Source organism: Corapipo altera, unplaced genomic scaffold, assembly GCF_003945725.1.
Source record: "Corapipo altera isolate COAL_440 unplaced genomic scaffold, ASM394572v1 61, whole genome shotgun sequence".
Classification (NCBI taxonomy): Eukaryota; Metazoa; Chordata; class Aves; order Passeriformes; family Pipridae; genus Corapipo; species Corapipo altera.
In genome coordinates this window covers 4,094,276-4,114,692 of record NW_020884910.1, presented here as the reverse complement: position 1 = coordinate 4,114,692, position 20,417 = coordinate 4,094,276, and the positions used below count along the sequence as shown (strand labels likewise).

At 45.3% G+C, this 20,417-nt stretch overlaps 1 protein-coding gene across 2 annotated transcripts in view; it reads left to right on the top strand.

The window, feature by feature from the left end:
- IGSF11 (immunoglobulin superfamily member 11) overlaps positions 1–19,799 on the top strand; it is a 101,420-nt gene extending 81,621 nt beyond the window's left edge. For both annotated transcript variants that reach the window (XM_027653627.1, XM_027653628.1), the window contains exons 2-7: positions 12,209–12,372; positions 13,550–13,757; positions 14,539–14,694; positions 15,718–15,840; positions 16,072–16,222; positions 16,967–19,799. In XM_027653627.1, coding sequence (XP_027509428.1) covers positions 12,209–12,372; positions 13,550–13,757; positions 14,539–14,694; positions 15,718–15,840; positions 16,072–16,222; positions 16,967–17,417 — 1,253 coding nt within the window. In that variant the 3' untranslated portion in view covers positions 17,418–19,799. The remainder of the gene's footprint in view (positions 1–12,208; positions 12,373–13,549; positions 13,758–14,538; positions 14,695–15,717; positions 15,841–16,071; positions 16,223–16,966) is intronic.
- Positions 19,800–20,417: the final 618 nt, after the last annotated feature.

The following is a 20,417-nucleotide window of genomic DNA, read 5'->3' as shown; positions in this document are numbered from 1 at the left end:
AATAGTTGGTACAGTGGTGGAGAGAGTGATTAATAGGCAGAGCATGGGCCATGAATCAGGTGCTGAAGTCCTGTTCCTGTCTCGCCATTGACCTGCTGCTTAGTGTTTAGGTGAGTTATACCCTCTCTCCATCTTGGTTTTCCTCACTGCAAAATGGAGACTGCATTGCCCCAGAGCCTTACCTCCTGTCATGTTTTAGAGCTACCAGTGCAACTTTCTGCACTTGAGTTTTTTCAGCACGATGCTGGGTACCCAACTAGGGTGCCTGAGGGCTGGCACTGGCTGGAGGTGAAAATGAACAGTATTTGTGAACAGTCAGGCTCAGTGATCTTAGCTTGGATGCTTAGACCTGCAGATGCTTCAAGGCTGGGTACCCCATGAGCAGGGAGGGCCTCCCAGCTTTGGGACTCGTTTCTCTTTGTGCCCTGTGCTGGTACTTACCCACATGCCAAAAGGACACACTGCAGATGGACAGCAGATTTGTATTAATCTGACTGTGTACATTTCATCTATTTGTCCTGCTTCCACCATACAATGCAAGAATGAATAGCCCAAGTGGCTGGACAGTCAGCAGCACTTGCACCAAAGCTTTGGGTTTTGGTGTAGGGAGGTAGGGAAGATGGTACTTCCAGAGGACAGGGAACATGGACTGACTCGTTCTGAGAAAGGACTGCAAAGTGCCTAAATAGATGTGTTCCTGTGGCTTACGTGTGGAAGTCTCTGTGCTTGACACTGGCCATTTGAGCAACATGAGGACCAAACTTCACACGGAAACATCTATACCTCCAGAACTCTGCGTGTTTCTGCGAGATTGTGAGGGAGTTGTTTGTACCTAAAGCTGGTAACAAACTGGACATCTATTCCAGGCAACTCCTGATGTACCCTCTCTGTTTCATTTCCCATCACAGTGAGAGTCCAGATCTTTTAATAGAAGGACCAAAAATCAGGGGATATTTCCACTGAGAAAAGATATTATTCATATAATGTTGAAAGGCCCTAGCATATTAAGTATGCATGTATGTATACACTGTACTTTTACTGCATAAAATTATGCAAAGTCAGAATTTATGTAGTATCTAAATATATGGCAAAAGTTTAAATGGACTGAAATAAAATGTTTTTACCTTATTGAACTCAAGTGTGCCAATATTACCATAATTAAATGGGGAAGTCAAAGTAATTCATTTTGTCTTCACTCCCTGAAAATGTCATCAAAGTTGATATTCTTACAACCTATTTTGATTTTAATGAAAACTCTTCTTTTCCCAGTGGAAAATTGTCCTTTTACAACCTCTTTCAGACAGCTCAACTCATAATCTGAAACATTCAATTACTGACCTGACATTTGCCAGAGCAAAAGACAAATTTGAGTTTTCGTTTCTTTCCAATTTAAATGAAAAAGAGCCTGCCTTTTTTTTCCTTTCTGTTTACTTGTTTTTAATAATTTTAATAATTTTAAATTCAAAGTAGTTTGGGATTAATGGAGTTTAAGATATGGAAGTCTAATGTCTTTGAATATGCCCATGAAAACTAGTGTCAATCTGACTGCTTTTGGACACTTAGACTGCTTTTGTCAGTCTTGTTTGGAGCATCACATGTAAGACAGGGAAGTTCCACTCTGATTTTGCATGCTGTCACTTAAAGGCTCTCTCTCCTACCAATAGGCCACAGGAGTTTTTTTATTAAAATGGATGCAAATGTGATTAGACCTTTAAGCCTCAATTTGGCAAGATACTTACACATGTGCTTAGTTTTTAAACATTAAATATATTTCCACTAACTTAACTGCCTTTAGTGGAATTTCTAGGACATATCAAATCCTCTTGGGCATTAGTGTCTGGTCGAGCAGCCCCAGCTCCATGTGGGCAGTCTGCTGGCCGTGCAGGTGGCAGCCTCGGTGAAGCAGGACACACAGTGAACTCACAGAGCAGGAAAATTTTTAGGGAGCTCAAAGGCGTGGTGAAAAACAAAGACCATTGGCCAAGTATCTTTGCACTTGCAAAGCTTGTGAACTGCATAGGATGAGAGCATTTCATGCACAAGACACAAAACAGATAACCAACATGTTGGCATTGCCTCAGCCAAAACTTGGGGATTGCTTGACCAGATCCTTTAAGAATCTGACACTTGTTCTGGTGGCAGTCTTTCCTGACTTTGAGGAGAATAGCATCAGTCTACAAATGAAAACTTTTCTTCTCAGAAAGGGCTGCTTTCTGTCTCCTTGGGGATTGCTTTTATTTTCAGGTATTTAATTTTATTTTGTCGTGTCTTAGGCAGCCCTTTGTTAAGGAACCAGCCCATTACAATACCCCTTAGGCCATCATCATAAGCAATCATGGGGTGATGATGATTCTGGAATATCCTGGTAACAAGGCAAGACAGGTACAGTGAGTACCACAGGAATTATTTGGGGGAGCTCCCCTCCATTTGTCTTGGAGAAGTGAGGCCATTTCTTGGGAATTATTTCATATTCCCAAACCCCACTGTCCCTGGTCCTCTAAACTTCCTTAATCACAATCCCAGCTCCCATACTGCTACTGCAGCTTCACAGTCCTCACCCTGAGCCCTTCCTTCCAGGAGGTGCCCCCACCTCCTCTCCAACCTGATCTAGGTCTGGCCCAGCCTTCACTCTCCCCCTTGCAGGGCAGCTTGCCTACAAAGGAAGCCCCACCTTCTTGGAGTCCTCATCCAAGCCCTGCTGCGGCCTCAGTGGCTTTGTGTCATACAGCATCTCTGCCTGTGTGAGTGCACTCCTGTTTGTTGTGGAGCCCATCAACATCTGGGTGGGTGGATGCATTGTCTTCCCATTGTCTTGCTTCCTTTGCTGTTTCTGGAAGATGCAGCAGCACCAGTAAGCCCTGGGTTTCATGTGGCCACCTAAGGTTCCTGGGGGATTCCCAGATGATGTCAGTGGTGCCATCAGGGAGGGAAACACAACACAGCGTGTCCCTGGATCTTAACCCAGCCTGTGCCTAATAGGGAAAGCTCTGTCTCTTTTTTGTCAATCACCCTCTGCTCATCCTCCTTTTGGAAGAGGATGAACATAGCCCTTGGTGCTTTGGGTAAAAGTAGTTGGTTGAACCATAGGTTGAGACTATTTGCACTGGAATTTGACCTAACAATGGTTGTCTCAGGCAGCTGCACTTCATGCTCCTGCTTTTCCCCACCACACAAAAGTTGTATATTCCAGCCTGCGCACCCATTCATCCTGCCTTCCCCTGTGCCAGCTCCCCTTATTGGACTTTAATCTCATTCCTTATGGGCTCTGTCCTTCCCATTCAATATACCATTGAACATATTTAAACCTTGAGTTGTTTTCTCTTATTAAGCAGTTTATCACTGTTGCAACTTTTTTTTTTTTTTTTTTTTAGCCAGTAGAGAAGGAAGAAATTTATTCTTTTGACCATAAATCATTTACAAAGCTGCTTGGCTGTTAATGTATTTTTTATGTCTCGGCAAATAGAAAATAGAAGTGAGTGTCTTAGTAGAGCTTTGCCGACCTGTTTTAATTCCAGCTTCCTAACCCTGGCTCTCTGTTCCCCAGTCTTGGGAGCAGATACATTTCTCTTGCAGAGGCACCAGTGGATACCTTCTCCTGAAGGAGACAACTTTGCTGTGTCAGCAATGTCACGTGTTGTTGCCAGCACTTGGCACTGATCCGCAGCGTGACACATCTCTGCTGACTGGGCTGTGCTGGGAGAATGCTAGCAAAGAAATGGGATCAGGGAGGGGGAACTTGAGCCTATTTTTGCTTTTAGATCCTGGGAAGAGCTCTAATTAGACTCGCGCTCTGGGGTAAGCAAATTACATGCAGCTCTCAATTTATCCCACGCATCCTCACCCTGTACTTTTCATGTTTGGGCTCATCTGGCCTCAGGTGTGGTTACAGATACCCATGGGGATGCTTGAGGATGCTTTCAGAGACAATGACTGACCATGGTGATGCTTTCCAAATGTTAAGAGCTGGCTCTTGTGAGGTTTTGCAACCTGCTTCAGGAAAATGAAGCCAATGTATGCCTTTGCTGCCCTCAGTCAATTCTGTGCCTTTTTCCTCTTTTAGGAAACGTAGGTAAAAATCTTTGTGTAAAAGGTGCATTTTCCTTTCTGGTGTGCTGTGACAAGCAGTAAGATAATTAAGAGGAGGGATGTGGGAGGTTTAAGTTGGCGTTTGAGCTAGATGAATGGGAAAGTCTGCAGCTCTGAGCTGTTGCTGCAGGCTTTTTGCAAACTCAAGCTGAGCTTCTCACCTTAAATGTGCTTATATGAACATTTGATAAGCTTTCATCTCCAAGTCAGTTCAGCTAAAGTAACTGGCTGTGGTCCTTCAAAATGCCTCCATCCCTCGACGTTCATTACTGTTGGATAACGCCTCTACTACAGCAATGAGCAGAACAGGACAGTGTGTCTGCAATGCAGCTTTCCCCTCTCACAGCAAAGCAAGTTAACCTGTCCCCACACCTTCCTCAGCAGGTTATACTGCTTCATGCCTGGCTGTGAGAGGGAGGCACAGCTTCCTTTCTGCCTTTGCTGGCTCTGGGGCAAAATAACCTTGTGCTGGGCAACAAGGCAAATAGCAGAGAATGACAGCATCTTAAGTTCCTGCAAAAGGATTCCTCAGAGCTGATCTGTGACAGGACTAGTAGTGAAGGAGAAAGAACTGTGTTTGCCAATCTCAACTTTGTAGAAGACAAAGAATAGGAAGATACTTTTCTGTGCCCAGCTAACCTTTTGCTTTCCCCCTTGTCTGTGCCTGCGATTTGGAAAATGATGCTTCAGGCATCTCTGGAGGACCTGACCAGGGAAGGCAATGACTGGCACCCTGTTGCAAGGACACACCAGTCTGTTTGTACCTTGCGTATGCTGTCTCTTTGTGGCCTTCTGTAGACAGATTGCATGCTCCTGATTTACCCACCTTAGTCCTGGAGGTGTGAGTCACTGACGACTCCAATTCTGGGCACAGCCAGGAATGGACTAAATTGACACCAAATGGTCCCACAGAATGGGCTGAATCAGGCTTACATACCCCTTCACTCTCAATTCAGGGAAACTATGAGCGAGCACTTGAGTTTCTGTTACCCCTTGGGTCCTCTCTGGCCTTACTCATCTACTAAAGCAAAAAATTCCCCGACCTCAGTAGTGCAGCTGCTCCTTGAGTCCTCTGTGAATGCTGTAAATTCAAGGACTGCCAGCTCAGATCGCAGCAGTTTCTGTTTCCAGCCAGTGCTGCATGCATCAGAAGGAAGTGTTAAACTTTCCATAATGTACTTAATTGTGCAACACTAAACCATGGAAAGGGGATTAATGCATGCCCAGAGCACAGCGATTGATTAGTTTTATCCTAGCTAATGTCATTGTAGATGCTATTTTTGTTTCTATCATTGTCCCTTTGTATTTTTATAATCTTGCTATAATACAATGCAGTTGTTTTTCTACCTCTAACTTGCGTGCATGCTGCATTCAGGGCAGCAAAGATGCAAGGCATCCATCCCAGCTAGCAGGAACTGTGAGGAAGGCAGCTCCCCTGGCAGCTTCAGCAAGGCTTGATAGAAACATATAAGAGAAGCCTGTACTGGGAGCACAGCAGGAGCCTAGAATTGGAAAGGACCATTTGGGTCATTGGCCCCCTGACACTGCATCTGTAAACCAGATTTGGGTTCTTGTTCCCACTCAGCACATATTAGCAAGCTGCTCAAACATTATGTTCTCACACTTCAGAAAACTCTTTTGCAGTTCAAGACTGTGACTAATTAAACAAAAGCATTAAGATCTGTTGGAAAAGCACTGTTCAGATGCTCAGAGAGCTTAACATCGTGTGATCTCTGCTACCTGGAGAGCACAGCCCCTCTTGATTCCTCTAGCAGATTTGAGGGCTCAGCAATTCAGCAAATCAAACTCTTGAGGTCTAAACCTGAGCACATGAGGATCTCACACTAATGGGGACCCGCTGAGGATACCTGAGGTTGACTGGCTTGGTCAGCAGGACCCAGGAAGTCTGTGCCAGAAATAGGAAAGGAATCGAATTCCTCAGTGTGTCATGAAAGCCCCTTTTCTACCCCTGCAAGAGCTAGTCCAGCTCCTCTGACAAGGACATGGAAGAGAACTGGCACCATTCTTGAAGTATGTACAGCTAAAAGCTTTCCTGCCTTTTTTTGGTCTTAAAGTCCAATTTTCACTCTGCCTATGGCTGCAGGTTGGGGAGGTCAGCACAGGGAGATATGCTTTATGTCACCTCAATCAGCCAGTTGTTTGAAATCATCCTCCCAACCGGCCTGCAGAGAAAGAGCTATTTCTAAAAGGGAAGATGGCGGGGGTGGTAGTGACCACTGCTCACCAGGTCAACAGCTGAGGTCACAGTGGGGTGGTCAACAGGATGTTTCCCTGCTAGTTTTCTGTCTGTTTCAGATGAGGTTATAAATGCCAAGGAAGAAGGGTCGGTGTTGCCAGTTTTATGGGTAGCCAGTGTCCCTGATCACTCAGTCTAGTTCTTGGCAAGAAACACTGCAGGGCTCAAGTTCAAGATCTGTGCCCTATTGGAGTGTTTGGTGATGCCGGTTCTACAAGCAGGGTGGAGTCTGCTGCAAGCTGCCTCCAGATGCTAGACTGGATAAACACTGCATTTGGTTAGATAGATTCTGAACTAGCAACTATAGCACATCTGGAATGAAGTAGGATGCTCAGTCCCCAGTGAGAATGGGCAAGACCAGTATTCAAGCAGCTTGATGAGCAGCCAGTTTGAATGCTATCATATCAATCTGGATACCTTCATGCTTGCAACTGCAAGCCAGGCTCCTTCTGGTTGCTGCACAAGCAGGTCCTGTGACAGAAGTATTGCTGGCATCTGTCACTGTCTTCTCCAGCTGTGAGTCTCTCCTTTCTGGACTGTAGATTTTGCTGCTGCTCAGTGTGTTGAGTCTGCAATGTACCTCAGCTCATTTAGGGTGGGAGATATTCCTCTTCTTTGGCACAGGAGGTATCTTTGCTCCCAGACTCAAAGTTGTGAGGCAGGCCAAAGGCACAACTCCTTGTTTTCTTTTCATCTCAGGAATGAGACTGCTCTGCACTTTCTCCCTCAATAGCCCGCAGTTGCCAGATGGAACATTGTGTTTCTACCCTTTTCTTGGAACTTTTGTGTGACCTCATCTTTGCCTCTCTAATGAGGGACCTAAAATGTCATACTGCCAAAGGTATCTTCCCCAGCATGTGGCAACAGGATTGCTAATTGCTATGGGATGGGGAGGGGGTGAGCCATTCCAGCCATTCCCTGGGGTTCAGATGCAAACTGATACAGCTTGAAGTTTTATTCTCATTTTCCACCCAGCCACACACGTTTCTGCATGTTTTCCTTTGAGGTCTGGAGATGCAGAATGGACACAGCTGAAGGTTTTTTCCATACCTTCCTCCCTTGCCCATTTGCTTCCCTGGCTTGCCAGCACTGCAGAGTGAACCTGTACCCCTGCCTCTGCCTTTGAGTATCAGGAGTTTGCTGCTATCAGGTGCCAAAAGCTGTTGACTTACCAACAATTCTAGGGGGTACTTGCGAAGTAGAGAGTGTTTGTCAGGTGAGGCAAGGCAGGAACTTGACTTTCATGATATGAATGATCCTCCAAAAAACCTTCTGTTTTTCTGAGGCCCTGGGAGATGAACACTCAGTGATTCCTGAAGGCACAGTCTCAGGCTTGTGGGCCTTGTGGTCTGTGACCATCTGCTGTCATGGTGATATGGACTGATGATTGTGCGCTGGCTGTTCATGTTATAATCTGGCCTAGTGGTGTGATCACGGTGGAAGTCCTTATTTCACTCATAGGGCTGTCAGCCAAGGTAATCTGCTGGTCTTGCTGGTGATCTCTGGCAAAGAGATGTGGCAGTGAGTGGGAGCTGGGAACATTTTCAGCTAAATTAGAAGGAGTCAAGTGCTAAAATATACCCATGTCTTTCAGCTTCACTGTATCTAGTATATCCTTAAGGTTCTGAGGCTTGCAACCCTTGTAAGGCAGCTAGCAAACATGTAGCAGCATCTGACTCCTTGTACCCAGCAGGGAGGCAAATGGTCATTGTGGAACTGTGTCCTACACACTTGTGTCATGTTGTATGAAGTATCTACATGGACTCCTTCATGAATGCAGGGGAGGGAGCTGAGTGTGCCACTTGAAAAAACAGAAGTGAGCCATCAAAAATGAAATCACAGCGATCTGTTGCCAGAATAATACTTGATCTTAGAAATATGAAGAAATTCTGAAAGTGCCTCTGTAGCCAAAACATTGTTCTGCTGACTGGTTCCCTGAGAGGGGACAGAAAAATGGAGCATCTGTTGTAATTAGTGATGGGAGCTTGCTGCCTCGGGATCAAAGGAGAACATCGTTTGCTGAATCAAGCTAAGATCAAAGTGTCCTACGTACAGGAAAGGCCCATTCCTCTTTCTGCTGACAGTGGTGTACCCTGCTCTTCCTCCAGGCATGCTGCTTACAGGGATGCTTAATTACTAAGTAAGAAAGAGACTGCATATACAAGAGAGTGTAATGGCCATTGTAATCCAATTCTGAGAGACGGTTTGGTGGTGATCGATTCCTTGTCTCTCAAAAGTCATTAAACTTTTGAATGCTTAGAAAATATCTGGATTGTCTAACTATGCAAAAGGAGAGCCTTTACAACATCCTTTGCTTGATTTTTCTGACCTCTTATATGTAATTTGACTCAGTAGACTGGGCTGTATGTGTGTGCATATATCTATATTTGCATTTATATCTACTCAAGGGAATTCAACTTCTCATTCCTTAGGCTGAATTGAAAAATCCTTATCCCAATAGATATGCTAAATTTGAAATATCTTCCTCCCTCTCTCCCCTGCCTCCCTCCTCTTGCATTAATGCAAAGCCACATTTTTGCAACTCCTAATTTTGAAATGTTTAAACGTGAATAATTTGGCTGAGTTTCCCAGGCATACAGGTTTATAAGTGTATGTGACTTCGTGTGCATCCATCTGTGTTTTGGGCCATGAGTATTGGTGTAGAAGGATGCAATCACACAGATACTTGCATAGACGGACAAGTGCGCGTGTAAATGTGTTACATTTCCTAATAGTCTTGAGATGCTGTAGCTTTCGAAGAGGATTTGATCTTTCCTCTTTCAGCTGTCTCCCTAGAAGAGGAGTTGTGTTGCAGTACTGCCCCCCCAGCGCTGTGTTAACACACCAGCCACCTTCCTGTTTATGCTGGTGGAAGAGGACTTTGCCTACATTTGGTCTCCTGACTCTCCTGTTGCCTTGTCTAAGCTTACTTGTCAGAAGAGGTTGTGGGTGTTTTCCCCAGCCGTAGCCCTGCAGATGCCATTTAGCTTAACAAAAAGAGTTCTTGTCTTTGAGTGCTGCCTGCCTTGTATACATCCCAGGCCAAAGAGCAACTCTGGGATATATGAGGCAGAGGTAAGTCTGAGGAGCTGACTTGCCTGGTGCTTTAACAAGACAGAGACAGGACAGTATGGTGTGTGTGTGTGGGTGTCCATCTTGCAAGCCAGGTTCAAAGCAGCTCCCCTTGGCAAAAGAAATTAATGGAGACCTCAGCCCTTCCTTAGTGCTCCTTTGCTCCATGCCATTAAAATTAAAAGGGATGCTGTGGTGCCTTAAAAGGGGGAGGAGATTACGGGGTGTTGCAGGATGATGAGTGGGGTACTGGGAGCAAAAGGAATATATGTCTTCTTTTCTTTTCTTTTTTTTTTTTTAATTTTTCATAAGTAGATTGAGAAATCCTCGAATGTATTCAAAATTATTTTTACAGTGATTAAATTATGTATGTTCTATTTTAGTGTTTTTGTTATTCTGCGGGATGTTTACAATCAACTAATAATAAATATTAGGAGTAGCAAGAGGATGATTAGGCATGAAGAACTCATCGTCTTGATGATTGAGTGATTGATGTAACTAACCCTGCAAAGGCAACTATGAAGTGTAACTTTTCCAGTAAATTTATTCCTAGTGAATACTCACATTTAAGTATTACTTTCTCTGAGTGACAATAATTTGAATGTGTGGGGTTTTCTTAGAGGGTAAAAAAGGAAGGGATAAGGGATGGGACTGAAGAACACATATTGCTGTTCCAAATAAGATGAGAAATTTTTTTCCTCTTGTGGAGAGCTTCTCATTAAATCTATGCCAAACATGGCAGAAGAGCTTTCTGCACCATGTTGATGAGAGAGGTTAATCCAATAGACGTTCAAAACATTGTGAATCCCTGTACACTGTTTAGCACATGGGTGATGCCAGGCTGGATGAGTAGTCATGGCAATACTTCCTTCAAATTTAGGCCTGCAGAAAGCAATTCCTTGTCAGGGTCATATTCAGTAAGAGGTATCTCCAAGGTTGACATGGATCAATTCTGGGCTTTGGGCTACTGCCACTGCCTGGCCAGCTATAAGAAAGTGAGGAGTCCAAATCTGTTCCCAGGATGTTGCTCACAGACACAACTGGAAGGCAGGTGCCTTGTAATAAGGATGATGGTTATTGCTGGCTCTTCAAATTATTTACTTCTGCTTGTTGCTGAGAGCCTTGCATAGGAGATTGATGGATTAATGTTTCACCAGCTGTTCCTCATCCAGCCACCTAATTCTCTGCGATGTTATCAGTGGTGATGAAATGTTTCCCTACGAATTTCCAAAATTTTCCATATTTTTAAATATGTCCCAAAACTGTGAGGAAATTTGGACTTTTGTTTGTTTGTTTGTTTGTGGTTTTTTTTTTTGTTTCTTGTTTTTGTTTTTTTCCCAGAGTAAGAAACTTTCACTTGAATTTCACTTGGAGAGATTGAAGTGGAATTTTGTCTAGCTCTATTCTGAAGCATTTTTGAGCCTCCCTGAACTACCTGGGGCTTTGGAGATGGGAGATATGGAGGAAGGAATAGAAGTTCAGAGGAGGTGCTTGAGTATTCACAATGTCCTGGGGTTTTGCAGCTCCAGAACAGTCAGTGCAAACCCTGGTACACATCACAGGCTGTTCAAGTGCTAGAAAATTTATATTTGTAACATCTGAAGGTCAGCACTTCCAGCCTCTGAGCACACCATCTCTTTAAGGTAGTGTGGGAAGGATCGCAGCAGACAAGCATGTAGGAAACCACTCAGCTTTTTCTCAGACATTAGCCTGTTCAATTTCTTTGTAATTCAGATAGAAAACTATTCTCATGAAACATTGCACCTTCAGCAAACTAGTGTGTCTTGGCAGAAAATAGAAACTTTGCTGGCGGCTCTTCCTTGAGTCAGCAAGAGAATAGAGTGGCCCACAGACTGCACCTGAGTGTGAACAGTATTCTGATATTATCTTGGAGCTTGAAAACTCCTTGCCTTCTCCTCCAGTAGCCTCTCACATGGTTTGAACAAGAAGATGGTGAGCTCTTATACAGAGACATAGTTTTTGTAGTCACTATTTTGATTTTGTGGGGAAAAATGTTTTAAAGAATTTTAGTGCTACTCAAAATAGTGGTGGAAACTCCTTGGTTCATTCAATAAGATTTTGGTGTTAAGAATGGAGAGATTTCCCTGTATGACTTGCAATCTTAAAACTGCAGCCTTGAACTGCTGTACTGGGTAGCTGGGGCTATCAGGCTTTGAGCTCTATCTAGATTGTGAGGAAAGCAAAGAAGTGAATGGTGGAAATGCTGGAAAATTAGTGAAACTTTATGAGATCCTCCATTATCAGTAGTCATTTTTCACCAGCTAAATAGAAATACCTGGACTGGAAAATATTTTGGCTTTTAACCCTTTAAATTAAAAATGTTGCTAAAATACTTCAGGTCATGCTGGACTTTATGAGGCATAGAAGTCAGGGGAGAACTGTGTTTCTCTCTTCTTACCCCTTGGTGAAGACTGCAGTTTCCTTTTCTGTTTCACTGATGTTGGATATCGATGGGTTTGAAAACATATTTCATTGTCTCTCAGACACAGCTTGGCTGCTCTTCTACCTCTTTCCCTGCCACCAAAGCCAACCCAGTTGTTTTCATAGACTCTAAAACCAGAGTGCTCTCACTTTAAAGGACTACCTATCTGCATTTGTCTGTGAAAATGGTCTGCATGAGAGCAGCCTGATCTGTGAGGAAGGAATATAATTATTTTTAGCCTTAAGTAGCCAGTAAGGTACAGCTGTGTAAGAATAGGATGCTGATGTCATGACCTGTAAGTGTATGGAGCCACCTGCAGTGCTTTGAACAGTGTGTCCTTCTCTTTCCAGGTCTGGTGTGTCCTCTGGAGGTTTCTGTCAGTTCAGGGAGTATCCAGGTTGCCCGAGGCCAGACAGCAGTATTGCCCTGCACCTTCACCACTAACGCTGCTCTCACTAACCTTAATGTCATCTGGATGGTCATTCCTCTTTCTAACGCCAACCAACCTCAACAGGTAGGTCCTTTCTTATCGGAGTACATATTTCTTTGAGGCTTTCCTGTTCCCCACCTTTTTTGGGATGTATACCCTTTACAATGCTGAGTCTCTGGTTGTCCCAGAATTTCATTATCCCTTCATTGCTGAACATGCCCTCTAGATCTTACATTAATCTGATTTTTTCAATGCTTAGTTAGCAGATGCACATTGTGTTCTTGGCTGCCTTGGCTGGATGTGCAACTGGGGCAGGTCTATGTGATACTGTATTGCTGCCCTGGACCTCTAGTGGTTTGTGTGTTCAAAAGAGCACAGGGGATGTAACCCAGGTTTCTGGAAGGCCTGGGAGTAGCTGCAGCCTTAAACCTGTGAAATCTGTGTAAAATGTCCTGTAACACAAAACCTCTCATAGACTTATCACCCCTTTAACTTTCCTTCTTATTTTCTCACTGTCTGTTGCTTATGCAAGTCCATTCTTATGAACATTAGCAAATGAGAGTGTGTCATGGTGGGCACAAGAATCACAACCTGAGATCTGCTGGCCTGTTTTTTGCCCACATACTCTGACAACAGAAGAATGCCATTTCTCTGAAATACATCTGTCTTGGCTCACACTGCCCTCATTGTATTTTGTATTCAGTGTGAGATCCCACACTGGAGAGTACTTGCTCCTCAGGGATTTGGTCTGAGTACAGTCTGACTGGTAGAGGCTGTGCAGGTTCAAAGGTTGCAATGCCTGTCATTCAGTTCATCCCAAAGATCTTCAGTGAGCAGTGTCAAGTCATGGCAGGATCTTACTGACTGAGACTCAAAATGGTACTGTCCGCTGTGCAGATACTTTTCAGCAAAGTACTCACTGACTTGCAGAGAGTCTCTGTTTCTGTACATCAATCCTGACCAGATGGGTAGTGACTATTACATGAAGTAGGCTGGTATTACCTATCCAGCTATGTCAGAAGATTTGGGTATCTTTCTTGTCTGTTACCTTTGTGAACATTTTTATTGACATAAAATGTGCTACAGAGTCTGTTCCTCTTTTGGAGAAAACACCTCTTCTAGGATATATATTGAAGTCTGTTTATTCAGAGATCCTTTAGTATCTTGTCCTTTTGGCTTTGGAAGCCCGTGTTTTGCTTGCTGTGCTTCCTTCTTGCTCAGCTCCTGCAGAGTGTTGTTTGAGCCTTCCTTTCTTTTCTAGGTTATTCTCTACCAAGGGGGTCAGATCTTTGGTGGTGCACCTCAGTTCTATGGGAGAGTGGGGTTTGCTGTGACAATGCCAACCACCAGTGCCTCCATCTTCATCAACAACACTCAGCTATCGGATACTGGCACATACCAGTGTTTGGTCAACAATCTTCCCGACCGAGGCGTCAGGAATATTGGAGTCATTGGACTTACTGTCTTGGGTGTGTTTATTGGTATTATGGGGGAGAGGGGAGGAACAGGGACAAGGGGATCCTCTCTGCATGGCAGTGCATCATAACAGAGCAATATGGTAGTGTATGCATTGGAGCCCACAACCTGTGGTGAGGGATAGGCTGTCTTGTGGCTACTGTGTGAGTTTGTAGGGCACATAGACTCCATATGCAGGTACCATATAATGAAGTTTAAAATAAGATGGAGAGAGTTTTTGTGGCGGGATTGTGATACGGAGTTGCAAAGAAGCATGAAAAAAGTACAAGGGCATCCTGGACAGCTGACAGAACTGTAAGAGTTTTGTGCATAGCAACAAGAAAAGATGATTACTTTAGATCTTTGTTTCCTTTTCATGAAAGCAGTTGGTTCTAGATGTTCCCTGTGATTTTAAATACTCTGAAGTGAGTGCCATTTTAGGGATATGAATGCAAAACCCACTCAAAGTAAATTTTGTCTGCAGCTCTGTTAGCTCTCACCATCCTTGTTATCTCAGAGACAGAAATGTTCACCTTTTTCTCAAGGGAAAGATCTAAGGGAGCTGGGTCCTGTGAAAGTCTGTAACCTTGATGGGCTGGTGGGTCAGGAATCTTTGTGTGAATTGTCACCCCCCCAAACCTTAATGGGTTCTTGTTTGCTGCCTCAGTCTTGTCCCCTTGTCAGCTTGTGCCGGTGTCCTTGCTTTCCCCCGCAGTACATGTCCAGAGTGAGCCTGCACTCCGCTGTTTGGTTATATTTCCTGATATGCTATCACCTTCCCCTCTTCTCTCGCAGTTCCTCCTTCTGCCCCGCTTTGCAGAATCCAGGGGTCCCTGGACGTGGGCAGCGATATCACACTGACCTGCAGCTCAGAAGAAGGCATTCCCCGACCAACATACCTCTGGGAGAAACTGGACAATGTTCCCAAGTTGCCCCCAACTGCCACACAAGGTGCTCATTCTGTTGATTATCCTCTTATTTCCCAGGTGACAGGCTGGGTTTTCCTTTGTCTTTGCTGCCAGAGGTGGTATGGCTCATTGAGCGTCTGCCATCATTTGCATGGTCATTTCATTGGAACGAAGATTCCTAAAGCCCATGGTAGACTAGGTACCCTCCAGAGGTCACTTAAATGATCATGGTGTTTTTCTGTACAGAAAAATGTTCCCACTGAAAAACAAGGATTGAGTTGGATGGGAGAGAGAGAAAGTGGTTGCTAGATGTTGGCATATGGCTGGAAATCTCAGCTCCAACTCACCTGCATTTTAAACCAAATGAAAGGCTCATAGAATGGAAACTGGAAGAAGAGAGGCAGAATCATCCCAGGAAAATACTGACAGCTTCTTACACTGAGGCCACCATTCTCCAATAAATTACTGCCAGAGCTGCTTTTCAGATGTGTGTAAAAGCAAGGCTCTGATCAAACTGGTATTTCCCAGTCTCAAGTCTCACCCATAAAATTTCTGCCTAGGTGTCCTGATCAAGTGATAGCTGTACTTTTGCCCTTTATCTTGCTGTATTTTAAGAATATGTAAGCTTTCAGTTTTATGTAATTCAGGAATGAGGAAAATTAGCAGAGCAGGGGGTGGGAAGCCCAGGGATGGGAGAGCAGGGGTTCTGCAGAGCAAGATTGAATTTAGCAAGTAGATATGGATATATGCATATATATATATATGTATATATTTTTTTTTCACATCTCTTTCTTCCCTGTTATCACACAATACTGAGAATGCCAAGCTTTCATTTGCAGAAATTCATCTGTCACAAGAAAAAGAAACATCTAGTGTAAGCTCCTTAAGACCTAATCTTGTCTCTGTGTGTATCTGTGCACGCACAATGCTTCCATCTCAAAGTTATTTCCTAATTTATTTCTCTCTTAAGAGTCTCACACCAAAATTCTCTATTTGCTGGCTTTGCCTTTTCATGGTTTTCCTCAAGGGGGGGAGGGATTTAAATCCTTCTTTTCTCTCTGACTAGACCAAGTCCAGGGCACTGTCACTCTCCGAAATATCAGCACTGTGTCCTCAGGTCTTTACCAATGTGTGGCTTCAAATGCCATTGGAACCAGCACTTGCCTTCTGGATCTGCAAGTCATTGCACGTAAGTATTTTGCCAGGGGAGGCTTGGCCACCAGCTTCTGTCCTGTGACAGTAAAGTGTGTAACCATGTTTGCTATGAGCCACCATGTGCCTCTCTGTCAGAAGATAATTTTGCCCTGGAATGGGAACATTGACTTTCCCCCCTCCCAAGCCACAGTAGCTTCAAATATTCATGGATGGCCACAGCCAATCCCTGATTTCTTCTCCATGCTCTGTTCAATCATTTCCACAGCCCACCCACGGAGTATTGGCCTGATTGCAGGAGCGGTGGCCACGGGCGCCGTCGTGCTTGTTGTTTGCATCGTGTTGGTGGCCGTGGCACTGTTCTACTGGAAAAATAAACACAAAGAAGAAGAAGAGGAGGAAATTCCAAATGAGATAAGGTAAGAGTGAGGGAAAGCTGGTGGCAGGGGACCTCTGATCACACAGCAAAAGCTGTTGCTGGCAGGAAGTGAATTGGAAATCTCATTCTTGCTAATCCTGGGCATGTTCCCCTGGGTCAGGGGAAGATGCTCATATATGTCCAGAAAGTGGAGAGAGAAAACGAAGAACGTAACAACACATCTTTTTTTCAGTATTGCTTTTAATGAGAGCTTTGGCTTCATAGAATCACATGGGTTGGAAGGAACCTTAAAAATCATATAATTCCCTCTGCCAGCAACAGGGAGAGGACTCGATGTTGTTAGCTCCATAGGAGAGTGGCATGGTTGGAATCCTCACCCACAACACTAGACAGTGATAGCTGAAAAGCTCTGGAGATACAGTTGTGATATTATCTCGTGTTACAGTCGCAGGGTTTCCCTCTGGCAGCATCCTGCAGCTCCCTTGAGGATCAGCTTCATTGATTGTACAGTCATACTGACTGCCTGCGAAGTACCAGTGGCTGTGACAACCACTGGTTTTGTCCCTCTAGACACGTGACCGTGGGTCATTTCCCTCAGTGATAGTCACGTGGAGCAATTAATGTGCACACAGATGGGTCCTGCACAGAGGGGGGAGCAAACAGGTCAAGGAGCAACACTGATTCACATTGGTGCTTTCCTTCACCCCACTATTGTGGTGGTGGGGGCGGTGTTGAGCAAGTGAGGCAGCATCCCCTATGTGCTCTCACACCTTCTCCTTCCCAGGGAGGATGACCTGCCACCCAAATGCTCCTCTGCCGCAAAGACGTTCCATGCTGACGCGTCCTCATCAGAGAATGACACCCTCACCTCCTCCAACACCTACAACAGCCGCTACTGGAATGACCCCAAAGCCAACCACGCCACAGACTCCTTCACCCGCTTCAGCAACAGCAATGATGCTCACCAGCCCCCCTTCTCCCGCTCAGGGAGCACGAGTGCCCGCCCTGTCTATGCCAATGGCGGCCACCCATCCCCGGCTCCTCCTAAGACACTGGTGGTGACGGCCAGCACGGCGCCGTCCCCTCAGGAGGTGATCCGGAGCAATGGTTCAGTCAGCAGGAAGCCACGGCTGCCACACACCCGTTCCTATGCAGTCAGTCAGGCCACACTGGAGCGGATCGGGGCTGTTCCCGTCATGGTGCCCGCCCAGAGCCGGGCTGGCTCCCTTGTGTAGGACTGTGTCAGCTGCTGAGAGCTGAGCAAGGAGCCTCTCATACCTGGTGGGGCGAAGAGACCCTATTCCTTCCTGAAAGGCAGTGAGGCAGAAGGGGGGCACACACTTAACCTCTCCACCCTGTCCTCCCTGCTTGAGGCCACTGCCAGCTGGTGGGACAGCCCTGTCCAAGCCGCTTTCCCCACAGCTGTTGGAGCTCCTCCTGCTGATGGACACCACAGATGTGCCAAGGCCAGAGGAGCAGAGAGGTCAGGACATGTTCCCTGGCTGCTGGGCCCCAGCTGGGATATGTACCTGGACCTGACCTTGGAGGGAACTTTTGCTTTTATTTCCTGTCGGTTTTGTTGGGGACTGATTCCATCCATTTGGGTCTTTCAGGGAGGTTCGGGGAGATATATATATATGTTAATTTTTTTCTGTTGTTATTGCTATTTTTTTTCCAAGAGGATGACAGCCTGTGTTAGGGCAGGGATGGCTGAGCAGCCCCAGCTCCCACTCCATGGCCCTGGCTCTGCCTGTCAGATTAGTGAGAATAGTGCACTGGGGCCCGATTTGAGGGGGCATGGGAGACAGGCTGGAGAAGCGAGATGAAGGCACAGCCACCAGCCTGGCCAAGGGGATGGTTGGGTGAGGGTGTGGACTGGGGAGAACTTGTCTTTATTTTTTGCAGTTCTTTTCCCACCTCAATATAAACGCAGACAAACACACACAGACACACAGACACACACACACTTACACAGATACATGCAGGTCCTTCTCAGGCTGGGTGTTTTTCCTGCATTAGGTTGGGATGCCACCAGAGCCCTATTTATAGCTGTGGAGGATGAAGCCATGTGAGCATCTTTCCTTGAGACACTCCGCGTGTCACTGCTGCTGCTGCTATAGGGCTTGCATCTCTTTTTTTTTTCTTTTCTTGAGGCGTTGCTGGGGTTATTCAGGAGGCAGAGAGGAGCCAGGTGGTGTGGTAGACCACCAAGCAGGTTCATGAGGCATCCACTCCCCTGGGCTGCTCTGGTTTAGGACAAGTGACTTCAAACCCCAGCTTTGATGTTTGCCTGGTGGGTTTTGCTCATCAGGGTATCCAGGGCTGGCCAGCAGGGAGGGCACGTGGCAGTCTTGAGGCCTTCAGAGGCATCAGAGATTTCATTTCTGCTCTCCCATGTGCACAGACAAGCTGGCAGGATTTGTACGCAAATACCTTTCTTTAGAAAGCAGAGGCTTAATGGAGGCCCACATGCTATATCTCTGTCTCTCCTTCTTCCCTCAGTGTCCCGGGACTTGGTACTGGTGGCATCTGCCAGTGGCTCTGCCATCTCCTTGCAGTCAGGCAGGTGGTTGTAGCTGGCATCTCTACTTTTTTCTATTGCAACTAAATAGCCTTAATCAAAGCCAAGAGTTGAAACCTCTGAAGGAATCTGACGCCATTTGGAGGGCTGGACTCAGGGCTGGGATTTTGCCTCCTAGAGAGCACTGGCTCAAAGAGGCCATGTTTGTATGGATGTCTTGGCCCTCCCACATAACACCAACCTTTGCACAGGAAAAAGCAATGATCACCTCCAAAAGCACCAGAGCCCTCACAGGTCTGCTCTTGGAAAAGCAATGTGGGGAATCACAGGTGACTTTCAATAGTTCTCACATTGGAAAAAGGATCTGTTTAAGCCAACAGATTCTTCCTCATCCCCACTTTCCTTGTCCTGGCACGGCTTTACTTTCCCTAGCAGTGCACAAACCTTGGGCAGGGCCTTCTACCTGAGCAGTACCTTTCAAATGAAAGCACAGACTCTGAGGAAGAGGAGGAAGAGGTGAGGGCTGGGTTCCCATATGGACACATTGGCTTTTTGGGAGGCTGGGAGCTCCCAAGCAGCACTAGGTTTGAAACTTGGCTGAGATTTTGTGCCTTCTTTGCTTAAACCTCTTAAAAAAAAAAAAAAAGAGAGAGAGAGAGAGAGAAATCCAACTTCCCTTCCTTCCCCCTCTACACAACTCCATCCAGAATGGGTGGAATGGGTGCAAACCCCTGCAGTGGTGCAGGCTGGCAGTAGTTGCTCTGTGTGTGCACACACATTTCACTGGAGCAGTCCTCTTTCCTGCCTATCTGCTCACTTTGCTGCTGGGTGGTAAGATTGATGGGGGAAGAAGAGTGGCTTTAGAAACCCTAACGTGGGAGGGGAGAAAAAACAACAAAGAAAAGCTCAGACACATTCTCTCTGCTTTTGTAACAACCCCTGTGTGACATTTACAGGAACACTACCCTCAGCAGGCGCCCTCCTCTACTGGGAAAGCTCTTCTGGTTCCTACCCTCCATAAGACTGTTTGCTCCTCTTTCTTTGTTCTTTCTAATTGTATAAAATTCAATAAAACTTTATTCATATAAAAAAAGGACTTCTGACTGCCTGCTGCTGCTTTTTTCCTCCATCTATCTAATTTTGTAACTACGACGAATTTGGCTATTAATACTCATCCTTGATTTGACTGGCAGTAAGCAGTGACCATGCGACTAAGAGCTGCATGCTATTGGGCCAGCCAGTTTGGTAGTGAACCCAGGTACTACAGTCTTGTTTTACTCATTCATAATAGTCTGACACATTGCCCTTGAAGGTACAATTTCCCAGGGATGGAAGATCTCTACTTCTCTAGACAAAGGTAAGTTTTATTTTCTGTCATTTGGCAGAGGAGACCCTTTGCTGCTTTGAGTGATGTCAGAATTGTTTTTTTTTAAATGGCTAACTTTTGCTCATATATTGATTTTCCAATCTAAAAAATGGTATGTCCATACCAGATTCAAAATCTAAGGCAATTACTGACTTTCTTGGGCTTTTGGGTAAGTTTGATGGGGGGAACCATCAGGAATTTAACAGAAGTGCTGATCCCCATAGACAGAGCACAGGAGATTTCAGTGTCTGAGCGTTCACACTTTCAGGGCATAAGGGGACTGGGAAGTACACACTTCTTAGTCTGTATCAACAACTGCTACCAGAAGGTTATTATTAGTTAGGGCAA